The sequence below is a fragment of the Macaca mulatta genome, chromosome 10, assembly GCF_049350105.2.
Source record: "Macaca mulatta isolate MMU2019108-1 chromosome 10, T2T-MMU8v2.0, whole genome shotgun sequence".
Lineage (NCBI taxonomy): Eukaryota > Metazoa > Chordata > Mammalia > Primates > Cercopithecidae > Macaca > Macaca mulatta.
In genome coordinates, this window is record NC_133415.1 from 87,701,772 (window position 1) to 87,722,546 (window position 20,775).

The 20,775-nt window shown below is 46.7% G+C and overlaps 1 protein-coding gene and 1 long non-coding RNA gene across 26 annotated transcripts in view; one reads left to right on the top strand and one right to left on the bottom strand.

Annotated features, from left to right (window-relative positions):
* The window catches only part of ACSS2 (acyl-CoA synthetase short chain family member 2), a 52,498-nt gene extending 31,726 nt beyond the window's left edge, over positions 1-20,772 (top strand). For 5 of the 25 annotated variants that reach the window (XM_077948446.1, XM_077948445.1, XM_015149062.3 and 2 more), the window contains 16 exons: positions 5,654-5,745; positions 5,945-6,048; positions 6,306-6,378; positions 6,649-6,724; positions 6,876-6,990; positions 12,265-12,402; positions 13,337-13,507; positions 13,817-13,950; positions 14,142-14,274; positions 14,356-14,412; positions 14,599-14,679; positions 16,156-16,264; positions 18,542-18,610; positions 18,949-19,125; positions 19,721-19,795; positions 19,931-20,772. In XM_077948446.1, coding sequence (XP_077804572.1) covers positions 5,654-5,745; positions 5,945-6,048; positions 6,306-6,378; positions 6,649-6,724; positions 6,876-6,990; positions 12,265-12,402; positions 13,337-13,507; positions 13,817-13,950; positions 14,142-14,274; positions 14,356-14,412; positions 14,599-14,679; positions 16,156-16,264; positions 18,542-18,610; positions 18,949-19,125; positions 19,721-19,795; positions 19,931-20,058 — 1,732 coding nt within the window. In that variant the 3' untranslated portion in view covers positions 20,059-20,772. Of the gene's footprint in view, positions 1-5,653; positions 5,746-5,944; positions 6,049-6,305; positions 6,379-6,648; positions 6,725-6,875; positions 6,991-7,753; positions 7,793-12,264; positions 12,403-13,336; positions 13,508-13,816; positions 13,951-14,141; positions 14,275-14,355; positions 14,413-14,598; positions 14,680-16,155; positions 16,265-18,541; positions 18,611-18,948; positions 19,157-19,673; positions 19,796-19,930 lie in introns of all 25 variants that reach the window. The other 20 variants (XM_015149063.3, XM_077948440.1, XM_077948430.1 and 17 more) reach the window with 9 other exon arrangements.
* On the bottom strand, positions 1,828-3,283 carry LOC144332130 (uncharacterized). The gene is made up of 2 exons (XR_013399904.1): positions 3,095-3,283; positions 1,828-2,229 (listed from the first exon to the last, which is right to left on the bottom strand). It is a non-coding gene; the product is annotated as an uncharacterized LOC144332130 (long non-coding RNA).
* Positions 20,773-20,775: the final 3 nt, after the last annotated feature.

Below are 20,775 nucleotides of genomic sequence, written 5' to 3' on the forward strand. Positions count from 1 at the left end.
TTATTTGTTCCTATGTGTGCAGATGGGCAGGTTTTATGCCTAGAATGTTTGTATATTGGTATATGTGATTTTATACAAGTGAGCACACATAGGTGAGTTGGTATGTGGTTTGCATGTGGGGACACATGTGCTTGGGTATGTATATGTCAGCATTCAGCCATAACCGGAGACGTTCTGAAGTTCCTGTGGCACTTGTCAGTGAGCCAGTTAAGGAAATGGCTTTTCTGCCTCTGGCATTCAGGGCTGTTTGCCAGCTTCCTCTATCCCTGTTCTTTCCCACTTTAGTAAGCTCCCTGTGTTTGGCTTCTCTTATCCGTAGGAGGGTTAAAGCCTACTGACGCATCGAGCCAGGAACTAGAGAGAGGCTGATAATCTTCTGTGTGACCTTTGTTGGTAAGAAAAGGCCTGGCTTCCCTACCAGTCCCCGTCCTTCACACTATGAGGGAAAGAGTCCTGACTTGAAATCAGAAGACCTGAAGGTCTATTCTTGGCTCTACCACTTATCGTTGTGTGACCTTGGCCAAGCCACTACGTCTCTCTAGGTTTCAGTTACCTACTTCATAAGTGCTCTGTGCAGTAAGGAAGGAGAGGGAAAGCAATGGTCTGTGGTGCGAAGGGAGGGCCACATGGTGCTGGTGTCTGAAGGAGGAAGGAGAATATTCTGAGTGGGGGCAATGGTATGGTCAAAAGTGTGGAGACGGACCTGAACTTGCCAAGGGAAACCAGGAATCCACTTAGAGTAAAATTCAAACTTCTTACTATTGCCTACAAGGCTCTACGTGATTTGGCTGCTGCCTACCTCTCATTCTTACCCAACTTCTTGCTCACTGAAATCCAGCCATATTGTCTTTCTTTCTTTGAAAAGGTTTCAGTGCCTTTCCACTTGATGCTCTCTTTCCCCAGGATACTCTTCCCAAGAATTAGTATGATTGCCTACCTCTCATTATTCAGGTCTTGGCTCAAATATCACCTCTCCAGAGAAAGGCCCTCCAGGACCATCTTATTTAAAGTAGTTGTTCCCTAATATTTATCAATATTTAAAATGCACACGTTGGCCAGGCACAGTGGCTCACGCCTGTAATCCCAGCACTTTGGGAGGCCAGGGTGGGTGGATCACCTGACGTCAGGAGTTCAAGACCAACCTGAACAACATGGTGAAACCCCATCGCTACTAAAAATGCAAAAATTAGCCAGGCGTGGTGGGGCACGCCTGTAATCCCAGCTACTCAGGAGGCTGAGCAGGAGAATTGCCTGAACCCGGGAGGCAGAGATTGCAGTGAGCCAAGATCACACCATTTTACTCCAGCCTGGGCAACAAGAGCAAAACTCCATCTTGAAAAAAAAAAACAAACAAACAAAACCACACATCTCTTGACCCAACAGTTCCACTTCTGGTAATTCATCCTACAGATATACTTGCAAGTGAGTAAAGTGACATAAAAATAAAAATATTCATTGACGCATTTATTTGTTAAATAAATAACAGTACATACAAACGGTGGAATATTTTGCAGCTGAGAAAGATAATGAAATAGCTCTTTAAGCTTGGCGCCATGGCTCACACCTGTAATCCCAACACTTTGGAAGGAAGGCTGAGGCAGGAGGATCGGAGGATCACTTGAGGCCAGGAGTTCCAGACCAGCCTGAGCAACATAGTAGGATCCTGTCTTTGCAAAAAAAAAAAAAAAAAAAGTATCCAGGCGTGGTGGCTCTGGCCTGTAGTCCCAACTACTCAAGAGGCAGAGGTGAGAGGATCACTTGAGTCTGGGAGGTTGAGGCTGCAGTGAGCTATGATGGTACCACTGCACCCCAGCCTGAGTGACAGAGTGAGACCCTGTCTCAACAACAAAAACAACAACAAATGAAAAAGAGAAATAGTTATCTAAGTCTTGCTGAAGAATGATATCAAGGTATATTGTTAAATTTGAAAAATCAAGATGATCAACTTCTACACGTAAGATTTGTGCATTTTAGTGAATGCATATAATAATTAACAAAACAAGATACAAAACAGTGTGTATTGTATGCCATCATTTGTGTAGAAAAAATGAGAATATGTAAACAAATGCATGTAGTATATATGCTTGTCTGACAGACCTGTTCCTTAAGTAGAGCCGTTCTTCCTACCCCTATTACCCTGTGCTTGACTGGGGACTATAAGGTGTTTATCTCTTTTCTGAACAACATTAAAATCCTTTTTTTTTTTTTTTTTTGAGACAAAGTCTTACTCTGTTGCCCAGGCTGGAGTGCAGTGGCACGATCTCTGCTCACTGTAGCCTCTACCTTCCGGGTTCAAATGATTCTCCCGCCTTAACCTCCCAAGTAGTTGGGACTACAGGCGTGTGCCACCATGCCTGGCTAATTTTTATATTTTTAGTAGAGATAGGGTTTTGCCATGTTGGCCAGGCTGATCTCAAACTCCTGACCTCAAGTGATCTGCCTGCCTCAGCCTCCCAAAGTGCTGGGAATACAGGTATGATCCTCTGTGCCTGGCTGACCGATTTTTTTTTAGAGCAGAGTTTCATTCTTGTCACCCAGGCTGGAGTGCAATGGCACAATCTCAGCTCGCTGCAACCTCTACCTCCCGAATTCAAGAGATTCTCCTGCCTCAGCCTCCTGTAAAATCCAATTTTTTAATATTCAACTTTCAAATTTCTGTCTTCAATGATATCTCAAGGGTCTTATTAAAGATCCTAATGATACAGACCTCTTGCAAAGTAATTAGTTTGGTCATTCCACACTAGTTGAATTACCCTAGCCCTCTGTCCTACTAAGAGTGGTCCTGTCTGAATATTGATTGTTTCTGGAAAGTTACACAGAACATTGGTAACAGTGTTTTGCCCTGGGCATGGTGGCTCACGCCTGTAATCCCAGCACTTTGAGAGGCTGAAGCAGGATTGCTTGAGGTCAGGAGTTTGAGACCATCCTGGACAATATATCGAGACTCTGTCTCTACAAAAAATTTTAAAATAAAAAAATTAGCCCGGTGTGGTAGCATGTGCCTGTAGTCCCAGCTACCCAGGAGGCTGAAGTAAGAGGATTGCTTGAGCCCAGGAGTTGGAGGCTGCAGTGAGCTATGATTGTGCCACTGCACTCTAGCCTATGCAATAGAGTGAGACCCTGTCTCTAAAAACCAAATCGCAAAACCCAAACTGTGGTTTGCCAGTAGGCAGGGTAATTGGGAGATAGGAGTGAGGAGAACACTTATCATTATGTATCTTTTTATGTAGTCCTACTTGTATGTATTACTTATTCAAAAAAATCATAAAATTGGAAAAAACCACTAACGGAAACATTTATTTATTTTTTGAGACAGGGAAACTCACTCTGTTGTCCAGGCTGGAGTGCAGTGACATGATTACAGCTCACTGCAGCCTTGACCTCCAGGGCACAAGCGATCTTCCTGCCTCAGCCTCCTGAGTAGCTGAGACTACAGGTGTGCACCACCACACTCAGCTAATTGAATGTTTTTTTTTTAGAGACGAAGTTTTGCTATGTTGCTCAGATTGGTCTTGAACTCCTGGTCTCAGATGATCCTCCTGCCTTGGCCTCCCAAAGTGTTGGGATTACAGGAGTGAGCCAAGAGATCTTCCCATCTTATCTTTCTGAGTGGCTGGGACTACAGGTGCATGACACCACACTTAGCTAATTTCTTTTCTTTTTCTTTTTTTTTTTTTTTTTGAGACAAGAGTTTCACTCTTATTGCCCAGGCTGGAGTGCAATGGCATGATCTTGGCTCACTGCAACCTCCGCCTCCTGGGTTCAAGTGATTCTCCTGCCTCAGTCTCCCGAGTAGCTGGCATTACAAGCATGTACTACCACGTCCAGCTAATTTTTGTATTTTTAGTAGAGACGGAGTTTCTCTGTGTTGGTCAGGCTAGTCTTGAACTCCTGACCTCACGTGATCCACCCGCCTCGGCCTCTTAAAGTGCTGGGATTACAGGTGTGAGCCACCGCGCCCAGTGGATCCAGCTAAATTTTTTTAGAGATGGGGTCTTGCTATGTTGCCAGGCTGGTCTTGAACTCCTGTAGATGGGCCCACTTTGGCCTCCTAAAGTGTTAGGATTACAGGTGTGAGCTACCGTGCCTGACCCAAGATAGTATATTTTTTAAAAGCATTTCTCCCTAGTCACTCATTTTTATTGTATTGTATTTTCTTTTCTTTTCTTTTTTTTTTTTTAGTAGAGACGGGGTTTCACCATGTTAACCAGGATGGTCTCGATCCCCTGACCTCGTGATCCACCCGTCTCGGCCTCCCAAAGTGCTGGGATTACAGGCTTGAGCCACCGCGCCCGACCCCTAGTCACTCATTTTTATATCATTCTGCTTTATTTCCTTTTTAATGCTTATCATAATCTGAAATTATCCTGGTTATATTTGTTATTTATTACCCACACTATCATTAGAATATAAGCTCCATGATATCAGGTATCTTACTTATCTTGCTCATTGGTGCCTTATTTCTTCTTTTGTTTGTTTGTTTGAGACAGAGTCTTACTCTGTCGTCCAGGCTGGAGTGCAGTGATGTGATCTTGGCTCATCACAACCTCCACCTCCCGGCTTCAAGCGATTCTCCTGCCTTAGCCTCCCAAGTAGCTGGGATTATAGGTCTCCCAGTGTGCTGGGATTACAGGAAAGAGCCACCACGCCCTGCCCATTGGTGCCTTATTTCTATACATGTAGATAGCACATAGTAGTTGTTGAATAAGCAAATGAATGCATGAAGGAATGACTGAAGTAAACAGGCTAAATCCTAGGAAGGAGTGGGAGGCAAGGCTGGGGAGGTAGACAGAAATCACCTGATACAGGTTGGTGATTCTCAAACTTTATTTATTTATTTACTCAAGACAGAATCTCACTCTGTCATCCAGGCTGGAGTGCAGTGGTGTGATCTCAGCTCGCTGCAACCTCCGCCTCCTGGGTTCAAGGGATTCTCGTGCCTCAGCCTCCCCAGTAGCTGGGATTACAGGCACACACCACCACACCCAGCTAATTTTCGTATTTTCACTAGAGATACAGTTTCACCATGTTGGCCAGGCTGGTCTCAAACTCCTGACCTTTGGTCTGTCCACCTCGGCCTTCCAAAGTGCTGAGATTATAGGCATGGGCCACTGCGCCCAGCCAATTCTCAAACTTTAAGTGTGCATCAGAATCTTGTACTAATTCCTTGTACCATCTTGTAATAAAGAAGCAGATCTTTGGACGCTGTGATTCTAATTCAGTATGTCTGAGCTGGGGCCCAGGAATCTACAAATCCTCTAGATGATGTAGGTACAAGTGATCTGGAGACCCTACTCTGAATAATGCAGTCTTGATGCCTCATCAGAAGGAATCACATCTGTGATATCACTTCTCCTTAATACATTACTAGGATGGAAGAGAAGGGGCCATCACTCCATTTTATCAAGGATCAGAGATGGACAGTGCATTTCCTAATGACATACAACATGTGTATAAAGTATCTTGAATGGCCAAAGTATCTGACCAGTCAGCTCAAGATTGATGATGGCAAGATTGATGGTGGGCAGATAGCTCACCCTCATGGAACAGTTCCAGGCCTTAGCGTCACTGGATGGATTTTATGACTATGCCTGTTTCTTGTTTGGGGAAGAAGTTATGCCCCTAATCACTGGTTCTTTCTGGTATGTCTCAGGGAGGGCAATGAGCCAGGGGAGACCACTCAGATCACATACCATGAGCTTCTGGTCCAAGTGTGTCAGTTCAGCAATGTTCTCCGAAAACAGGGTGAGTGTGGGGGTGTGGGAAAGGGACTGGGGGGCTGGCCTTGGGGTATCTGAGGACTTATGGGGAAAGGGCAACGGATGGAAAGATTTTGGTAACAGTGGAAGAGAACAGGTCAGCTGGGAGGGAGGCCAGCTGGATGGGAGGGAGCAAGTAGCAGCAAGAAGGGTTCATGGTTCATTTTCTGTGCTTTTACCTGCAGGCATTCAGAAGGGTGACCGAGTGGCTATCTACATGCCTATGATCCCAGAGCTTGTGGTGGCCATGCTGGCATGTGCCCGCATTGGGGCTTTGCACTCCATTGTGGTAGGAGTTTGGGCTGGTGAAAAGGGGCAGGCATGGGGGGTGGGGCTCTGAAGAAGTAGGTTGGGCCTAGAGAATGGAGGGCCTTAAATAACAAACTAAGGAGCTTAGAAGGTTTGTGTCATAGGTCCATATCAGTTATTCAGTTTCTTCTAGGACCCTGGCTTAGAGATCCTGAAAGTTCCATGAGCAACCCCTTTCCTTATTCGCTCAATCCCTGGGGCTTCCTTCTCTCCCTTAGACTTTCTTCCTTTCCCTAGTTTGCAGGCTTCTCTTCAGAGTCTCTATGTGAACGGATCCTGGATTCCAGCTGCAGTCTTCTCATCACTACAGGTGACTAATTCTCTCACCTCTTCTCCAGAATCCCCCATACCTCAAGCCTTGGTCTCCAATCAGCTCGTTGGTATTTGGGGCTACTCAGCATAGAGGGTAGAAACTGCCTGCCTTTCCTCTCCTGGTCCCACCTCAGCTGACCCTCTGTCAGCTCGAATCAGCTGGAAGAGCCAGAGTTAAGAGGCCCACTCAGGAAGGGCTCTGTGGACATTGTGCCCACTAGGCAGCATGGTGCTTACTAAGGCCTGGAATGTCTGTTGCTCCCCAAAGATGCCTTCTACAGGGGAGAAAAGCTTGTGAACCTGAAGGAGCTGGCTGACGAGGCCCTGCAGAAGTGTCAGGAGAAGTAAGTGTGTTTGGTTACTGTCTGAGTTGACTGAGCCTTGACCCAGTGCCAGGTTCCCTTTGTCCCCTCTACCCTAAATGGACATGGGCGGGTCTTGCCAAGTTCCCTTTGAGCCAACAAGGCTACCACTTTAGGCTTTTGTCTTCTACAGGGATTTCCCAGTAAGATGCTGCATTGTGGTCAAGCACCTAGGGCGGGCAGAGCTGGGCATGGGTGACTCCCCCAGCCAGTCCCCCCCAATTAAGAGGTCATGCCCGGATGTGCAGGTGAGTCTGGCACTGCTATGCCTTTCTCTAGGCTCAAATTCCTTCACTTTTCCTGCCTAGAAAGTTCCTGATGTCCTTCTTTGCCTGCTCATCAGTATACTGAGGATCCAGGAGCAATTCTAGGAATGCCTCCTCTAGCAGGGCTAGGTGGGAGCTAGAAGACTTTGACCTTGACTGTGGGTAGAGAGGCCCTTGTACCTTGAGAACAGCACAAGCGATTGTAAGGGAGACTCCTATGCTGGTTGGGGTATCCTTGTGGGCACAGGGGATCCTCAGGGCCTAGGTTTGTGTTAGAAATGTCTAACTTGAGTGACACTATATAGTCATCTCCATTACTGGGCTGTACCTTTGCGGCCTAAGGGATGCCCACCATGGAAGGACCAGAGTCCAGCCCTCACAATATGGCCCTTGTTAACTTTGAACCCCCGGGCTTCTGGTGGGAATGGTAGAAATGCCCAGTGATCGCCTCCAGGCTGAGGAGCATGAGGGATCAAAGTTCTGGGGTTGAATGAGAGTCTGTGACTTGAGGCTCCCTGAGGGGTCTTGGGGCTAGAGAGGCTATAGTCTAGTTTAGGGAAGTTGGAAAGCCCAATCAGTGTTACGGGTTTTACATATATAGGGGCTGGAATCAGGATCAGGAAAATGGAAGCTGGGAGGACCAGTGAGAAAGGAGTTTGGGGTTTACAACACACTGACCCTTTCTTCCCACTCCCTGTGTACTTGGACCCTCCTCACTACCCTTTTCATCCTGGGCTCTTAACAGGGTAAGCTGAAAGAGAAATCCAAGCGTGTTCAGCCCCAGGTATCCATTTCTGCACTGCCGTGGGCACCGCTTCCCTGTGTGCTTGTCTGTGTGCTCATCTGCCCTTTGCCTGTTTGCCCCATTGAGGTGGCTGCCAGACCTAACCCCCTTCCCCTTGCCCCTGGGCAGCTTGCCATGTAAGCCACTGAAGGGTGGTGAAATTAAATGTCTGTTACCGCCTCTGTGAATTGGTATAGAGCATGGCTCTTAGAGAGGTAACAGCAGAACCCATTTTATCCTGCTGCTCAGGACCTTTGTGGGAGAGGGGACAAGGTAACCTGTCAGAAAATATTTAGTGTGCAGGTAGCTGGAGCAGAGCCAAGAGAGACAGGAGGAGGAGTATTTGGAGGAGGTTCAAACCCTGACTTTGGAAATTCACCATCAAGTTGGGGAGTTATACATGTATTATTAATACAAAGGAAAACCTAAGTTTTATACAGAACAGCAGAGAAGATTCCTAAATACATTTACATAGTACTTTGGGATTTACAAACTGCATATAACTTTGTAATGTGACTAAGTGCTAAACTGAACAAAAGTCACATTGTAGGTGGTTCTAAGAAGGGAGATCCATAAGGGGATGCTCAAAGCAGATTAGTATCGAGGAGAGAGTGGGCCTGAAGTCCAGAGACTAATTTTTAGCTGTATGACCTTGAGTAAGTCAATTCTCCCCTCTGGGATTCAGTTTCCTTGTCAGTAATGGAGAGATGATAACACGTGCTATGAAAGGAAACAGCTTCCCTTCCTAAAACAACACATAAAGCTCACTATTCCTCTGGGTTTTACCGTCTTCACAGGGTGTCTTACTCTAAATCTGCTATGACTAACCTCTTAGGCCAATGGTAGATATAAGCCCCTTTTCTCTATTCTCATTAGCATGGTGAAGATAGATCTGATTCCTAGGGGATACTGCTTTCCTTTTAAAACTCAGGCAGGACCTACACCCTTTCTTTTGAAAGAGGTGACAAATTTAGTGGCTTAAATTGTAATCTCTGGAGCCAGATTACTTGGGTTAAATCCTGTTCTGCCACCTGCTACTGTGTACTTAAACTCTCTCGTTTGTTTCTCCATCCGTAAGATAAGGATAATAATTGTACCTATCTTATAGGGTTTTGTCAATATATGTAAGGTGTTTCGCACTTAGTAACTACTCAATAAATGTCAGCTGTTTTTTGCTTCCCCTTAATGCAACAGACAGATTGGCATTTCCAAAAGAGAGACCAGAAAAGAATAACAAACTTATAATTCTTAATACCAGAGACCTTCAGGCCAAAGGCTACTGGATTTTTGTTTCTTGGAGGTGAAAACAACCAGTTTCCAAAATACGAAAGAGCATAAAAATAGGCTTAAAAAGTCCAGGTTTGTTGGTCTGGGAACTGCAGTCAAAGCTGCAAAAATCTTTCTGACAATGGGCCCCATATTTAAAATTTTTAAAATAATTTTCAAAAGAGCTGCAAAAATCCTGGCAGGGCTCCAAACCCCTTTATCCTTAAACAATCTTCCAGGGAGAGCCTGGTGGGGTTTGCAGGGACCCTCCTCAACCATATGGTCTATGAGCTCCCTCATATACCTCTCCCATACATGGCAGCTGCCCTCCTTGAGGCTATCCTGGTCCAAGGACAAAGGCCAACTCCTCAATTCTTATTTTAGAAAATTCAGACCATTTCCTGGTTCAGAGCCTGGGGCCTCATAGGCACACACCTAATTCACAACCAAAGTTTGCTCTACTAATTGAGTTCACTCTGCTTCCTGGTGCTAGTTATCAGTTCCACACCTGGAGTACTCTAACCCATCTACCTCTGTATACATACCCACCCACAAAAGAAATAATATTATAAGATTATAAGAGTGCCGTCATTGCAGAGCCACAGTTGTAACTATGCCTTGTCCTTACATGTACTTAGTGCCTGTTCTGCGACAGTTCACAGTGCTGTAGACCAGCACTATTTGTCCAAAGCAGTATTGATACTTCTGGTTGAATACTTTAGTGCCCCCATCTCAAGTGATCATTTGGCAGAAGAAAAAGTACCCATGTGACAGTGTATGTGTAGATGCATATGAATAGACAAAATCAGGGGTGTTCTTTTTTTTTTTTTTTTGAGACGGAGTCTTGCTCAGTCACCCAGGCTGCAGTGCAGTGGCCGGATCTCAGCTCACTGCAAGCTCCGCACCCCGGGTTTACGCCATTCTCCTGCCTCAGCCTCCCGAGTAGCTGGGACTACAGGCGCCCACCACCTCACCCCGGCTGGTTTTTTGTATTTGTTAGTAGAGACAGGGTTTCATCGTGTTAGCCAGGATGGTCTCGATCTCCCAACCTCGTGATCCGCCCGTCTCGGCCTCCCAAAGTGCTGGGATTACAGGCTTGAGCCACCGCGCCTGGCCAGGCGTGTTCTTATGTTTTCTAACTGTGGGCAGCTTTCTCTCTCTTCTTCCTTTTTCTAAGCTTGTTGTTTTTATGATGTTCAAAATCCAGAAATTTCAAATTCTCTACCATAAGGGGCAGGTGGTACAGAAAGAAGGGAGTGATTAGAGAGTCATTTTATAATTTATCAAGCTATATATCTAACACTCCAGGGTTTTTTTAAACCAAATATGCACACAACAAATTAGCATATATCCTCACAATGGGAGAATGGCATTTATCTTACACCACCATGTCTACCTGCCAGCCAGGGTCATTGAACATACAAGAATCTAATAAATATGAAAGGACTTTGTGACAGCTAAAGCAAACCCCAAAGAGTTCCCATCATCACACTCTTATGTTGTTTTCTTTGTTTTTGTTTTTGTTTTTAGTTTTGTTTTTTTGAGACGGAGTCTCACTCTGTTGCTCAGGCTAGAGTACAGTGGTGCGATCTCAGCTCACTGCAACCTCTGCCTCCTGGTTTCAAGTGATTCTCCTGCCTCACCCTCCTGAGTAGCTGGGATTACAGGCGCCCGCCACCACGCCTGGCTACTTTTTGTATTTTTAGTAGAGACCAGGTTTCACCATGTTGGCCAGGCCGGTCTTGAACTCCTGATCTCAGGTGATCTACCCACTTTGGGCTTCCAAAGTGCTGGGATTACAGCCATAAGCCACTACGCCCAGCCTCACACTCTTAACTCCCAGTAGTCATTGAACTAACCTCTATCTCTCCTGACATTCATCAGTCTTCCTCATCCCACCCCAACCTCTACCCTTGGGGCAATCTAAGGCTTGATGTTTACTAGATAATACTTTTCTCTTTTAGTGTTTACCACATCCTGTGAGTCCATTAGGGCAAGAATGACTGTCCTCATTTTTAAAAGGAGAGACTTAAGGTAAAGTGACTTGCCCAAGGTCATATAGCTAGGAAGTGGCAGAACTGGTATTGAAGTTCACTGAAGACTTTGGACAAATTCAAGGGATCTAACTTCATTCAGCAGATGGTAGACTCAAAATTGGTGTTCAAAGAGGTGATATAGACAGAAAAGTAAAACAGTTTCAAAGGAGAATTTAGAGAAGTTTCAGGATGACAGATCCAGAAGTAATTATCAAAGGCATAGGGGACATCCTTCTACTGAGAGAAGTCTACCTTGGTCCTTCTCCACCAACTTGAAGCAAAGCTTCCTGCTGAATGGAACCTGTCCCCTCAAGCCAAAGTCTCTATGGGAAACCCTATTGGTACCAGTGGTGTAAACGCAGGAGCAGAGCTAGGGTAGGAAACCCATAGATGTGGATTGGGTCTGGACATGCAGGGAAAAGTGCTTGGACCAAGATCTGTTGACTTATTTTACTGCTAACAGGGTCAGGTGCCCACCTCACCTGTAGGCTCTGACTAATTTTGCATTTCTGAATTGTGTGGTGTCCGCATCCCTGCTAATGAGCCTAGTCCCATAAGTACATATGTATGTATGTAGACCTGTGTGTGCATAGTCATTTGTCCAACAAAAATTGACTGAGTGCCAGGCACTTTGCTAGGTGTTGGGAGATACGGCAGGGGTTGGGAGAAAAGATGTTTCACCTTCTTCATAGATGACACTATCTAGATGGGAAGACAGTAATCAAGTAAACAACTAAATAAAATAACAGGAAATATGTACTGTGTGGGAAAGAAACATGGTGTTGGGATCAATAATAATAGCAAGGTTGGAGGTGGGAATCTATCAGATACTGTTCAGGTAAAGCCTTTCCAAGAAGCTGACTTCTTGGAAAGAAGAAAGCTGAGAATTGAAGGATGGGAAGGGACCAGCCAAGTGTTCCTCCTCGGCCTGAGGCCAGGTGAGAGGAGTTCTGGGGTAGAGATCGGGGTAGGATGGCAGGGTGGTTGGAGTACTCAGTAAGCTTAGGTTCTGCTCCTGTTCTTTCTGTTCCATTCCACCCTTGAAGGGCCTTCTCTCCCTTCCTGTACTCCTACCTTCCCGTCCCACCTCATTCCCTCCAGAGGCAACATATGGGTGTATCTTGTCCCCATCTTGAGCTGTTCACAGTTCTTCCCTGCCCATCTCTGCAGATCTCATGGAACCAAGGGATTGACTTGTGGTGGCATGAGCTCATGCAAGAGGCAGGGGACGAGTGTGAGCCCGAGTGGTGTGATGCCGAGGATCCACTCTTCATCCTGTACACCAGTGGCTCCACAGGCAAACCCAAGGCAAGTGTGTGTGTGTGTGTGTGTATGTGTGTGTAAGAAGTAAGTTTCTGAGGAAACAAGTAATGAAATTATTTTTTTTCCAACAACCCTGAGTTTTAGAAATGTAACATTGTCTTTTCTAAATCAAGTGAAGACATAAATCCTCCATCTATAGGTGGTGAGGCCCAGGGTGAGACAATTCAGGTGGAGGGTTTCATACAGCTGACATGGATATTCTTTTCCTATGCACACATGGTTTGGTTGAAGGAGATCTATTCTGTTAACTCAAGGCCAAGGGTGGGCACAGAGATCCCTCTCGGGCTTCTAAGACCATAACTCTTAGAGTTCAATTCCTTCCACATGGCACACTATTAACATGTAGTTCTCTGCCAGCACACACCGTGGGAACCAGAAACACTTAAGAAAACTCTGTTTCTTCCATTGACTTGAAAGCTATGTCACTCTACCTTCTGCCCACCCTACTCCTAAATTATCTCCATATGCTTTGGAATATCCCTCAATGAGCCTTTAGAAACACAGTTTTGGCCTCTCCTTCATAGAAATGGGGGTAGGGATGGAATAAACAAAGGGAATTATCTTTTTTTCCCACTCACTCTGATGGTGTGCAATTGAGTGTGTGGGCACATATACACAACAGAGGGACTATTAGTTATGAGTGTTCATGTGTGTAAGTGATGTGGGTGGCTCTGAAATACCATCTGAGGGTGCAGGTGTGAATGATGGACTGATAGACATCGTGTCATCAGGAGTGTGATCAAGGAGATGAGATGGGAGCATGGAGAAAAGGAGATGGAAGAGAGATGGATGCTGTGAAAAGGGTGCTGGCAGGGCTGAAATCCCTGAGGAGGATCTTCCTCCAGCTCTGCCCAGCCTCCATTTGGTGGTCAGTAGGGGTAGGCATGAAGCCCTAACCTGTTCCCCATTCTTCCCACAGGGTGTGGTTCACACAGTTGGGGGCTACATGCTCTATGTAGCCACAACCTTCAAGTATGTGTTTGACTTCCACGCGGAGGATGTGTTCTGGTGCACGGCAGACATTGGTTGGATCACTGGCCATTCCTATGTCACCTATGGGCCACTGGCCAATGGTGCCACCAGTGTTTTGGTGAGAAGGGAGCTGGGACCCATGGCCACCTGGCCTAGCTGGGGGATGGACAAGATGATCCTGGGTGACTACCTCCCAAGGCTTCTTGGTCTAGAGGGAGGGGGACTTATACAACCATCTGTTTCTTGGAGAAAGAGAAGTCCTGAGGGGGTTGCGTATCCTGACTAGGATGGTATCTTGGCTTGTCTGGTAAGGGAGTGAAGCTATGGTTGGTCAGAAAGGGCAAAATACTGAACATGAGGGAGTGGTAGGGGGATGAATAAAAGGACTATTAGGAAAGACTGGGAATGACCAGCCTTCATGGGTCAGTTTGAGGGGATTCCCACATATCCGGACGTGAACCGCCTGTGGAGCATTGTGGACAAATACAAGGTGACCAAGTTCTACACAGCACCCACAGCCATCCGTCTGCTCATGAAGTTTGGAGATGAGCCTGTCACCAAGTGAGACCCCTTCCCAGTTGCTGCCCCATGGGTATCCCTCAGAGCTGGGTGCTGGCCTTTGTACAGTCTCTTCCTTTCCATTGTCCCAACTCTCTGACCTGGAATAAGAGGACGGGGCAAGAGAAAAGCCTGGATATGTATGTCCTCCAGTAGTACTCAGAGCCTTCCTCTCTCCCATTCCCCTGTCCCAGGCATAGCCGGGCATCCTTGCAGGTGTTAGGCACAGTGGGTGAACCCATCAACCCTGAGGCCTGGCTGTGGTACCACCAGGTGGTAGGTGCCCAGCGCTGCCCCATCGTGGACACCTTCTGGCAAACAGAGACAGTGAGTGAAGGGTTCAGAAGGCTGGGGCCCAGGGACAATGTGGGAGGATTGACTCAAATTTCTCATCTCTGAATTCCCCAGGGTGGCCACATGTTGACTCCCCTTCCTGGTGCTACACCCATGAAACCTGGTTCTGCTGTGAGTGATGCTCCCCTGGCTGGTCTTGGGCTAGGCAGGGATGGTGTCTTGGGGCATTTGGCCTAGGTAGATAGTGGAGAACTGGACTGATAATGTGTGAAGAATTTGGGGTTCTGGGGCTCCTTGGGAGTTGGGTCAGAGTTGCCTCATTCCTCTTCTTGGGTTCTGTCTCCTGTTTGCTTCTAGACTTTCCCATTCTTTGGTGTAGCTCCTGCAATCCTGAATGAGTCTGGGGAAGAGTTGGAAGGTGAAGCTGAAGGTTATCTGGTGAGGCCCTGGCCCTTGGGAGTCTTTAAGGAGAGGGAGAAAGGGTCTGCCAAGGGTACTTTGCTTTAGAGTTAATAACCTAATCTCTCCTGGAGCTGCTTAGGACTGAAGTTTCATGACTGGAGGTTTGCTCACTGACAGACCCTGGAGGGGACCCTGGATACTTTGCCTGCATCTCTTCCTTTTGGGCCATAAGTCTCCTAAGGGCCTTTTCAGAGTCGCTCAGATTCCTGATGGTACCTTTTTGGGTCTGGAAGACTTAGTCCCATCTTCTTTTGACAAATATTCTAAAGAAAGGAGGCTTTATAACATAGTGGAAAATCATGTAGGATCTGGAGTCACCCTGCCTGGGTTCAAATCCTAGCTCTGCCTCTTCTGTGACCTCAGATAAGTTACTTAACCCCTCTGAATCTAAATTTTCTAATTTGTAAAATAGGGTTTAAATGGTGCCTCTGGCTGGGCGCGGATGGCTCACACCTGTAATCCCAGCACTTTGGGAGGCTGAGGCGCACGGATCACCTGAGGCTAGGAGTGGAAGACCAGCCTGGCCAACATGGTGAAACCCCGTCTTTACTAAAAATGCAAAAAGTAGCTGGGCCTGGTGATGGATGCCTGTAATCCCAGCTACATGGGAGGCTGAGACAGGAGAATCACTTTAACCAGGGAGGTGGAGGTTGTATTGAGCCGAAATCGTGCCATTGCATTCCATCCCGGGCAGCAAGAGCAAAATTCCATCTCAAAAAAAATAGTGCCTTTGTCTTCTATGGCTGCTTGCTTGATTGAGTTAGATAATCCACGTGAAGGGGTTAGTGGAGAAACTAACAATTAGTACTTGATAAACATTAGCTGTTGTGATTATTGTATTCATACTTGTAAGAGCCTCACCTGTCCCTTCAAACCCCCCCCCATTTCACTTTCCTAAGAGCAAGTTAGTAACAGGGGCAGGGTTTACATCCAGGCCTTCTGACTCAGCCTAGAATTCCATCCATTCCATCAATCTGCTGCCAAAGAATGCTACTGATTGGGCAATAATTATTTACTTGGTATGTGGGCACCACTTTTTTTAAATGACTGTTTTCATTTGTATCAAACTGGACTTGCTTTCCTCAAGGATTGCCCAAGAGGAGACACAAATTTACTAAACACTTATCAATAATAGTACACTGTGCTAGGCAATTTCCACATACTATTAATTTAATCCTCACAATAACTTTGGAAGACAGAAAGTATTTTCTCTGATTTATAGATGAGGATTCTGAAGCTCAGAGGGGTAAAGTTAGTTCTGTGAGGTCACCTAGCTAGTAAGTGGTAGAGCTGGGATTCCAAGCCAGGATCATCTATCTCCAAAGCCTGTATTTTCTCCTACTTCTCAGGAATGGCATTCAGGACACTTTCCCCCACGTTTAGAAAAGCTGTAATTATCTGCCAGTGAGACAGCATAGCAAATGTGATCACTGTCCCTTCTTTACTCCCCAGGTGTTCAAGCAGCCCTGGCCAGGGATCATGCGCACAGTCTATGGGAACCACGAACGCTTTGAGACAACCTACTTTAAGAAGTTCCCTGGATACTATGTTACAGGAGATGGTGAGCCTTAGCTATCCCCTTCTTGTACCTCCCACTAAGACATGTACCTTCCACTTCCATTTTCAGGAAGAGTTGGTGTGTTGCTATAAAAGAATACCTGAGACTGGGTGATTTATGAAGAAAAGAGGTTTATTTTGGATCATCATTCTTCAGGCTGTAAAGGAAGCATGGTGCTGGCATCTGCTTCTGGTGAGGCCTCAGGTAGCTTCCAATCACGGCAGAAAGCGAAGGGAGAGCCAGTGTTTGACATGGCAAGAGAGGAAGCAAGGGAGAGAGGGAGGAGATGCCAGCCTCTTTTAAACAACCAGATCTTACATGAACTCATAGAGTGAGAAGTCACTCATTACTGCAAGTGCAGCACCAAGCCATTCATGAGGGATCTGCTCCCCTGCTGCCCTGCCTTGACCAAAACACCTCCCACCAGGCCCCACCTCCAACACTGGGGATCATATTTCAACATGAGATTTGGAAGGGACAAACATCCAAACTATATCAGTTGGTTAGGGGTAAAGAAAATCAGAGAAGAATGTGTCCTACATGTCAGTATCTGGTATCTAGGCAGAGCTGCAAAGACTGTAACGGCAGGAATGAGTATAGCAGGAGGGGTCTCAGGATGTTGCCATCTGAACTTTGATGAATGAGGAAAGATGGACAATGTATGCTCCTGTGTTGAAAGAGATGGGGCATGTGGCAGTGCATGATTATTATGTCATGTTTGTCTTCATGGTTGGAGTCTGTGTTTGTCCATCTATCCATCTACCAATCCATTCATCCATAAGATCTGAGCACTGTGATCCTGTGCCTAGGCACTGATCTAAGCACAGGTGATATTATAATGAATAATGTAGTCAAAGTCTCTTTCCTCATGGGGATTCTAGTAAGGGGAGACAGACAAACCCAGCAAACTTAAATAAGCTTATCTTAGATAGAGATAAGTGCTATTAAGAAAAATAAACAGGGTAGCATGATAATGAGTGTGTGCAGGGATAGCTACTGTACACGGGATCGTCGGAGAAGAGTTCTCTGAAGTGACATTTGACCAGAGGCCTGAAGGGTGAGAAGGAAACAGGCATGGGGAAATCTAGAGTAACAGTGTTCTGTGTAGAGGGACGCAGCTTGAGATGTCTGAGGAATGGACTGAAGCCTGTGTGGCTGGAGCGTAGCAAGCAAAGGGAAGAATATTACGTGACGCTGGAAACGTACGTAATATAGGGGGGGTCTTGTGGGCCATGGTGAGGAGTCTGAATTTTATTCAAAGTACAGTGGGGAACCTTTTGGGTTTTTTTTTTTTTTTTTTTTTGAGACAGAGTCTCATTCTGTTGCCCAGGCTGGAGTGTGGTGGTGCGATCTCGGCTCACTGCAACCTCTGCCTCTGGGGTTCAAGCAATTCTTCTGCCTCAGCTTCTCGAGTAGCTGGGATTACAGTCGGGTGCCGCCACGCCTGGCTAATTTTTGTATTTTTAGTAGAGACAGCATTTCACCATGTTGGCCAGGCTGGTCTCGAACTCCTGATCCACCCACCTTGGACTCCCAAAGTGCTGGGATTACAGGAGCGAGCCGCCGCACCTGGCCACCTTTTGGGGTTTTAAGCAGGGGAGTGCTAAGAATTGATTCACTGTTTAGAAAATAACTTTGCCTGATTTATGGAGAATAGAGTTTGAGTATACTATTGCCATGGAACAAATTATCCCAAAAGTTGGCAGCTTAAAATAACAAATATTATCTCACACAGTTGCTGAGGATCAGGAGTCTGTGAACAGTTTAGATGGGTCATTCTCATTCTGGGTCTCTTGTGAGTTTCAGTCAAGCTGTTGGTAGGGACTGTAGTCACCTGAAGGTCTGACTGAGCCTGGAGGACCTACATTCATGCTCACTCACATGGTTGTTAGCAGGAACCCTCAGTCCCTCACCTCACCATAGGACTACTCAAGATGTGGCAGCTGGCTTACCCTAGAGCAAATGATCTGAGACAATGCAACCAAGACAAGCTAGGTGTCTTCTACAACTTAATCTCAGAAGTGACATCCTATCACTTCTGGCAAATTCTGTTGATGACACAGACTAACCCGAGTACAATGAGAAAGAGGACTGCAGGGCTATGAATACCAAGAGGCAGAGATCAGTGGGGCCATCTTGGAGGCTGGCTACCACAGTGGGCAAGAGTGGAAGCAGGAAGACTTGTTAGAAGCCTACTGCAGAGGGTGTGGCAGTTTGGTAATGTGGATCAGGTATCCTACTGTAGGGTTTTTATTTATTAGGTTTTGCATTTCTTCCCAGGCTGCCGGCGGGACCAGGATGGCTATTACTGGATCACTGGCAGGATTGATGACATGCTCAATGTATCTGGTGAGGGCCATGGGCCACCTTCCCATCTTATTAACTCTGCTTCTCTGACAACACCCAGCCAAAGCCTTCTGCAAGAGCCCAGGAGTGTCCTTTGGCCAGACCATGTACTAAGCATAGCATTCAGTTCTGGGTCCAGGTTTTAGAGGAGTATTGAACACTGGAACGTGCCTAGAGTAGGGGAACTGGGATGGTGGGGTGACTGAAAGCATGTCATCTGAGGAGTGAATGAAGGGCCTTCTCCTTTTGACCAGACCAGGACTGCCCCATGGGTACAGATGAAGCAGGGGCTGGGGCAGAGGCTGAGATCTCTCTCATGGCGCTTCCTTTCCCTTGACAAGGACACCTGCTGAGTACAGCGGAGGTGGAGTCAGCACTTGTGGAACATGAGGCTGTTGCAGAGGCAGCTGTGGTGGGCCACCCTCATCCTGTGAAGGGTGAATGCCTCTACTGCTTTGTCACCTTGTGTGATGGCCACACCTTCAGCCCCAAGCTCACCGAGGAGCTCAAGAAGCAGAGTGAGGAGCCTCCCCGGGCAGGGACTATAGGGTCTGTCTTGGAGGCCCAGTTATCACTGCAAGTTGTTGGGGAGGGACTAGAGCAAGCTGATCCCCAAACCACAAACAGATTCCAGGGGGTCCCATGGGCTGATTGCCCTTTTCCTCTTCAGTCTTCACTAGTGTCCCACTAGGATAATAATAATAGCTAACATTTCTAGAATACTTTGTGCCACCACTAGGCTAAGTGCTTTAAATGAATTACCCCACTTAATCCCTAGAGTCACCTTCATTAAACAGATCTTATTGTTACCTTCATTCTAAAGATGATGAAACTGAGACTCATAGAAGTTAAGTCACTTGCCGAAGGCCACACTGCTAGAAAGGTGGCATTTAAACTCTAGCAGGCTCATTCTACAGCCTGAGTTCCATAAGATAAAATGGGGGAGTAAGGAGACAGTGTGTTGAGAGTGAGAGAAGCAGTGAACCTGAGGCTGTCTCTGTGCGTAGAGACTTGAGGAGGAAACAGGTAGGGAACAGAGCCATCTCTACTTTGGTTTTTTTAAAAGTCTGGCTAAGGGTGCTGAAGAAATGCTTGATGATTTATTGGTTACAGTTAGAGAAAAGATTGGCCCCATTGCCACACCAGACTACATCCAGAATGCACCTGGCTTGCCTAAAACCCGCTCAGGTATGTTCAGAGGCCTCCATGGATTGGGATGGGCTGAGGCCTGGTGGTGGTGGGGTATGCGTGGATGAAAGCCTTTGGCAGGGCTGGGGTGGGTCAGTGCTTTCACCAAGTAACTAAAGGTCTGTGGTCTCCCAGGGAAAATCATGAGGCGAGTGCTTCGGAAGATTGCTCAGAATGACCATGACCTGGGAGACACATCCACTGTGGCTGACCCATCTGTCATCAGTCACCTCTTCAGCCACCGCTGCCTGACCATCCAGTGAACATGATCCTGACCTTTACCCAGGATTCCCCCTGCTCCAAACTTTGCCCATCCTCTTTGCCCCCTCAGGAGTGCTGAGGGCCAGCGTTGACCCACACCACCCTCCCTAGACCAGCTGTCTGGGACCAGAAACCAGCTTTGTCTCCGGGTGGACAACTTCCTGTGACTGCCAGGCAGAAGGGACAGGGCCCAGGTCAGCCTCGTCTGCTGTGCCCCCAGACTGCAGAGCTCTCAGAACCCAGGGATGAAAAGGCTACCTCTCCTACCCAAGTTAAGTGTTCAGAGAGGATATGAGGGCCTCCACTGAAGCAGGGAGGCAGCTGTGTAATCCTATGTCAGCTCTCTTAGGAAGCACCAGTACTTACATTGGGCATGCACTTGCCCTTAAGAACAATAGTCTGTGAGTCCGTATTTTGCTGCTTCTGTTCTGGGTCTGAATTCCCTTTTGTGCCAGATGCCAGTACTGTCCGCCCATTGGCTTCAGGGGCTGTGTGGGCAGATTCAGTATCCAGAGGGCATTCAGATCATTTGCTTTTTTGAAGGAGTAAATGTGTTTTGTTCCTAGGGCCAGAGGAGCTTGTCTTCCTTGTCCTCTGTTCCCACCCTCCCCTGAACAGAACCCAGCCCATGAGAGACATTCTCAGATGAAACTCTGTTTTCTTGCCTCAGTCAGGCTCAAGCCCTGTGGCTGTAGGAATAAAGCCTGTGATCTCAAGAA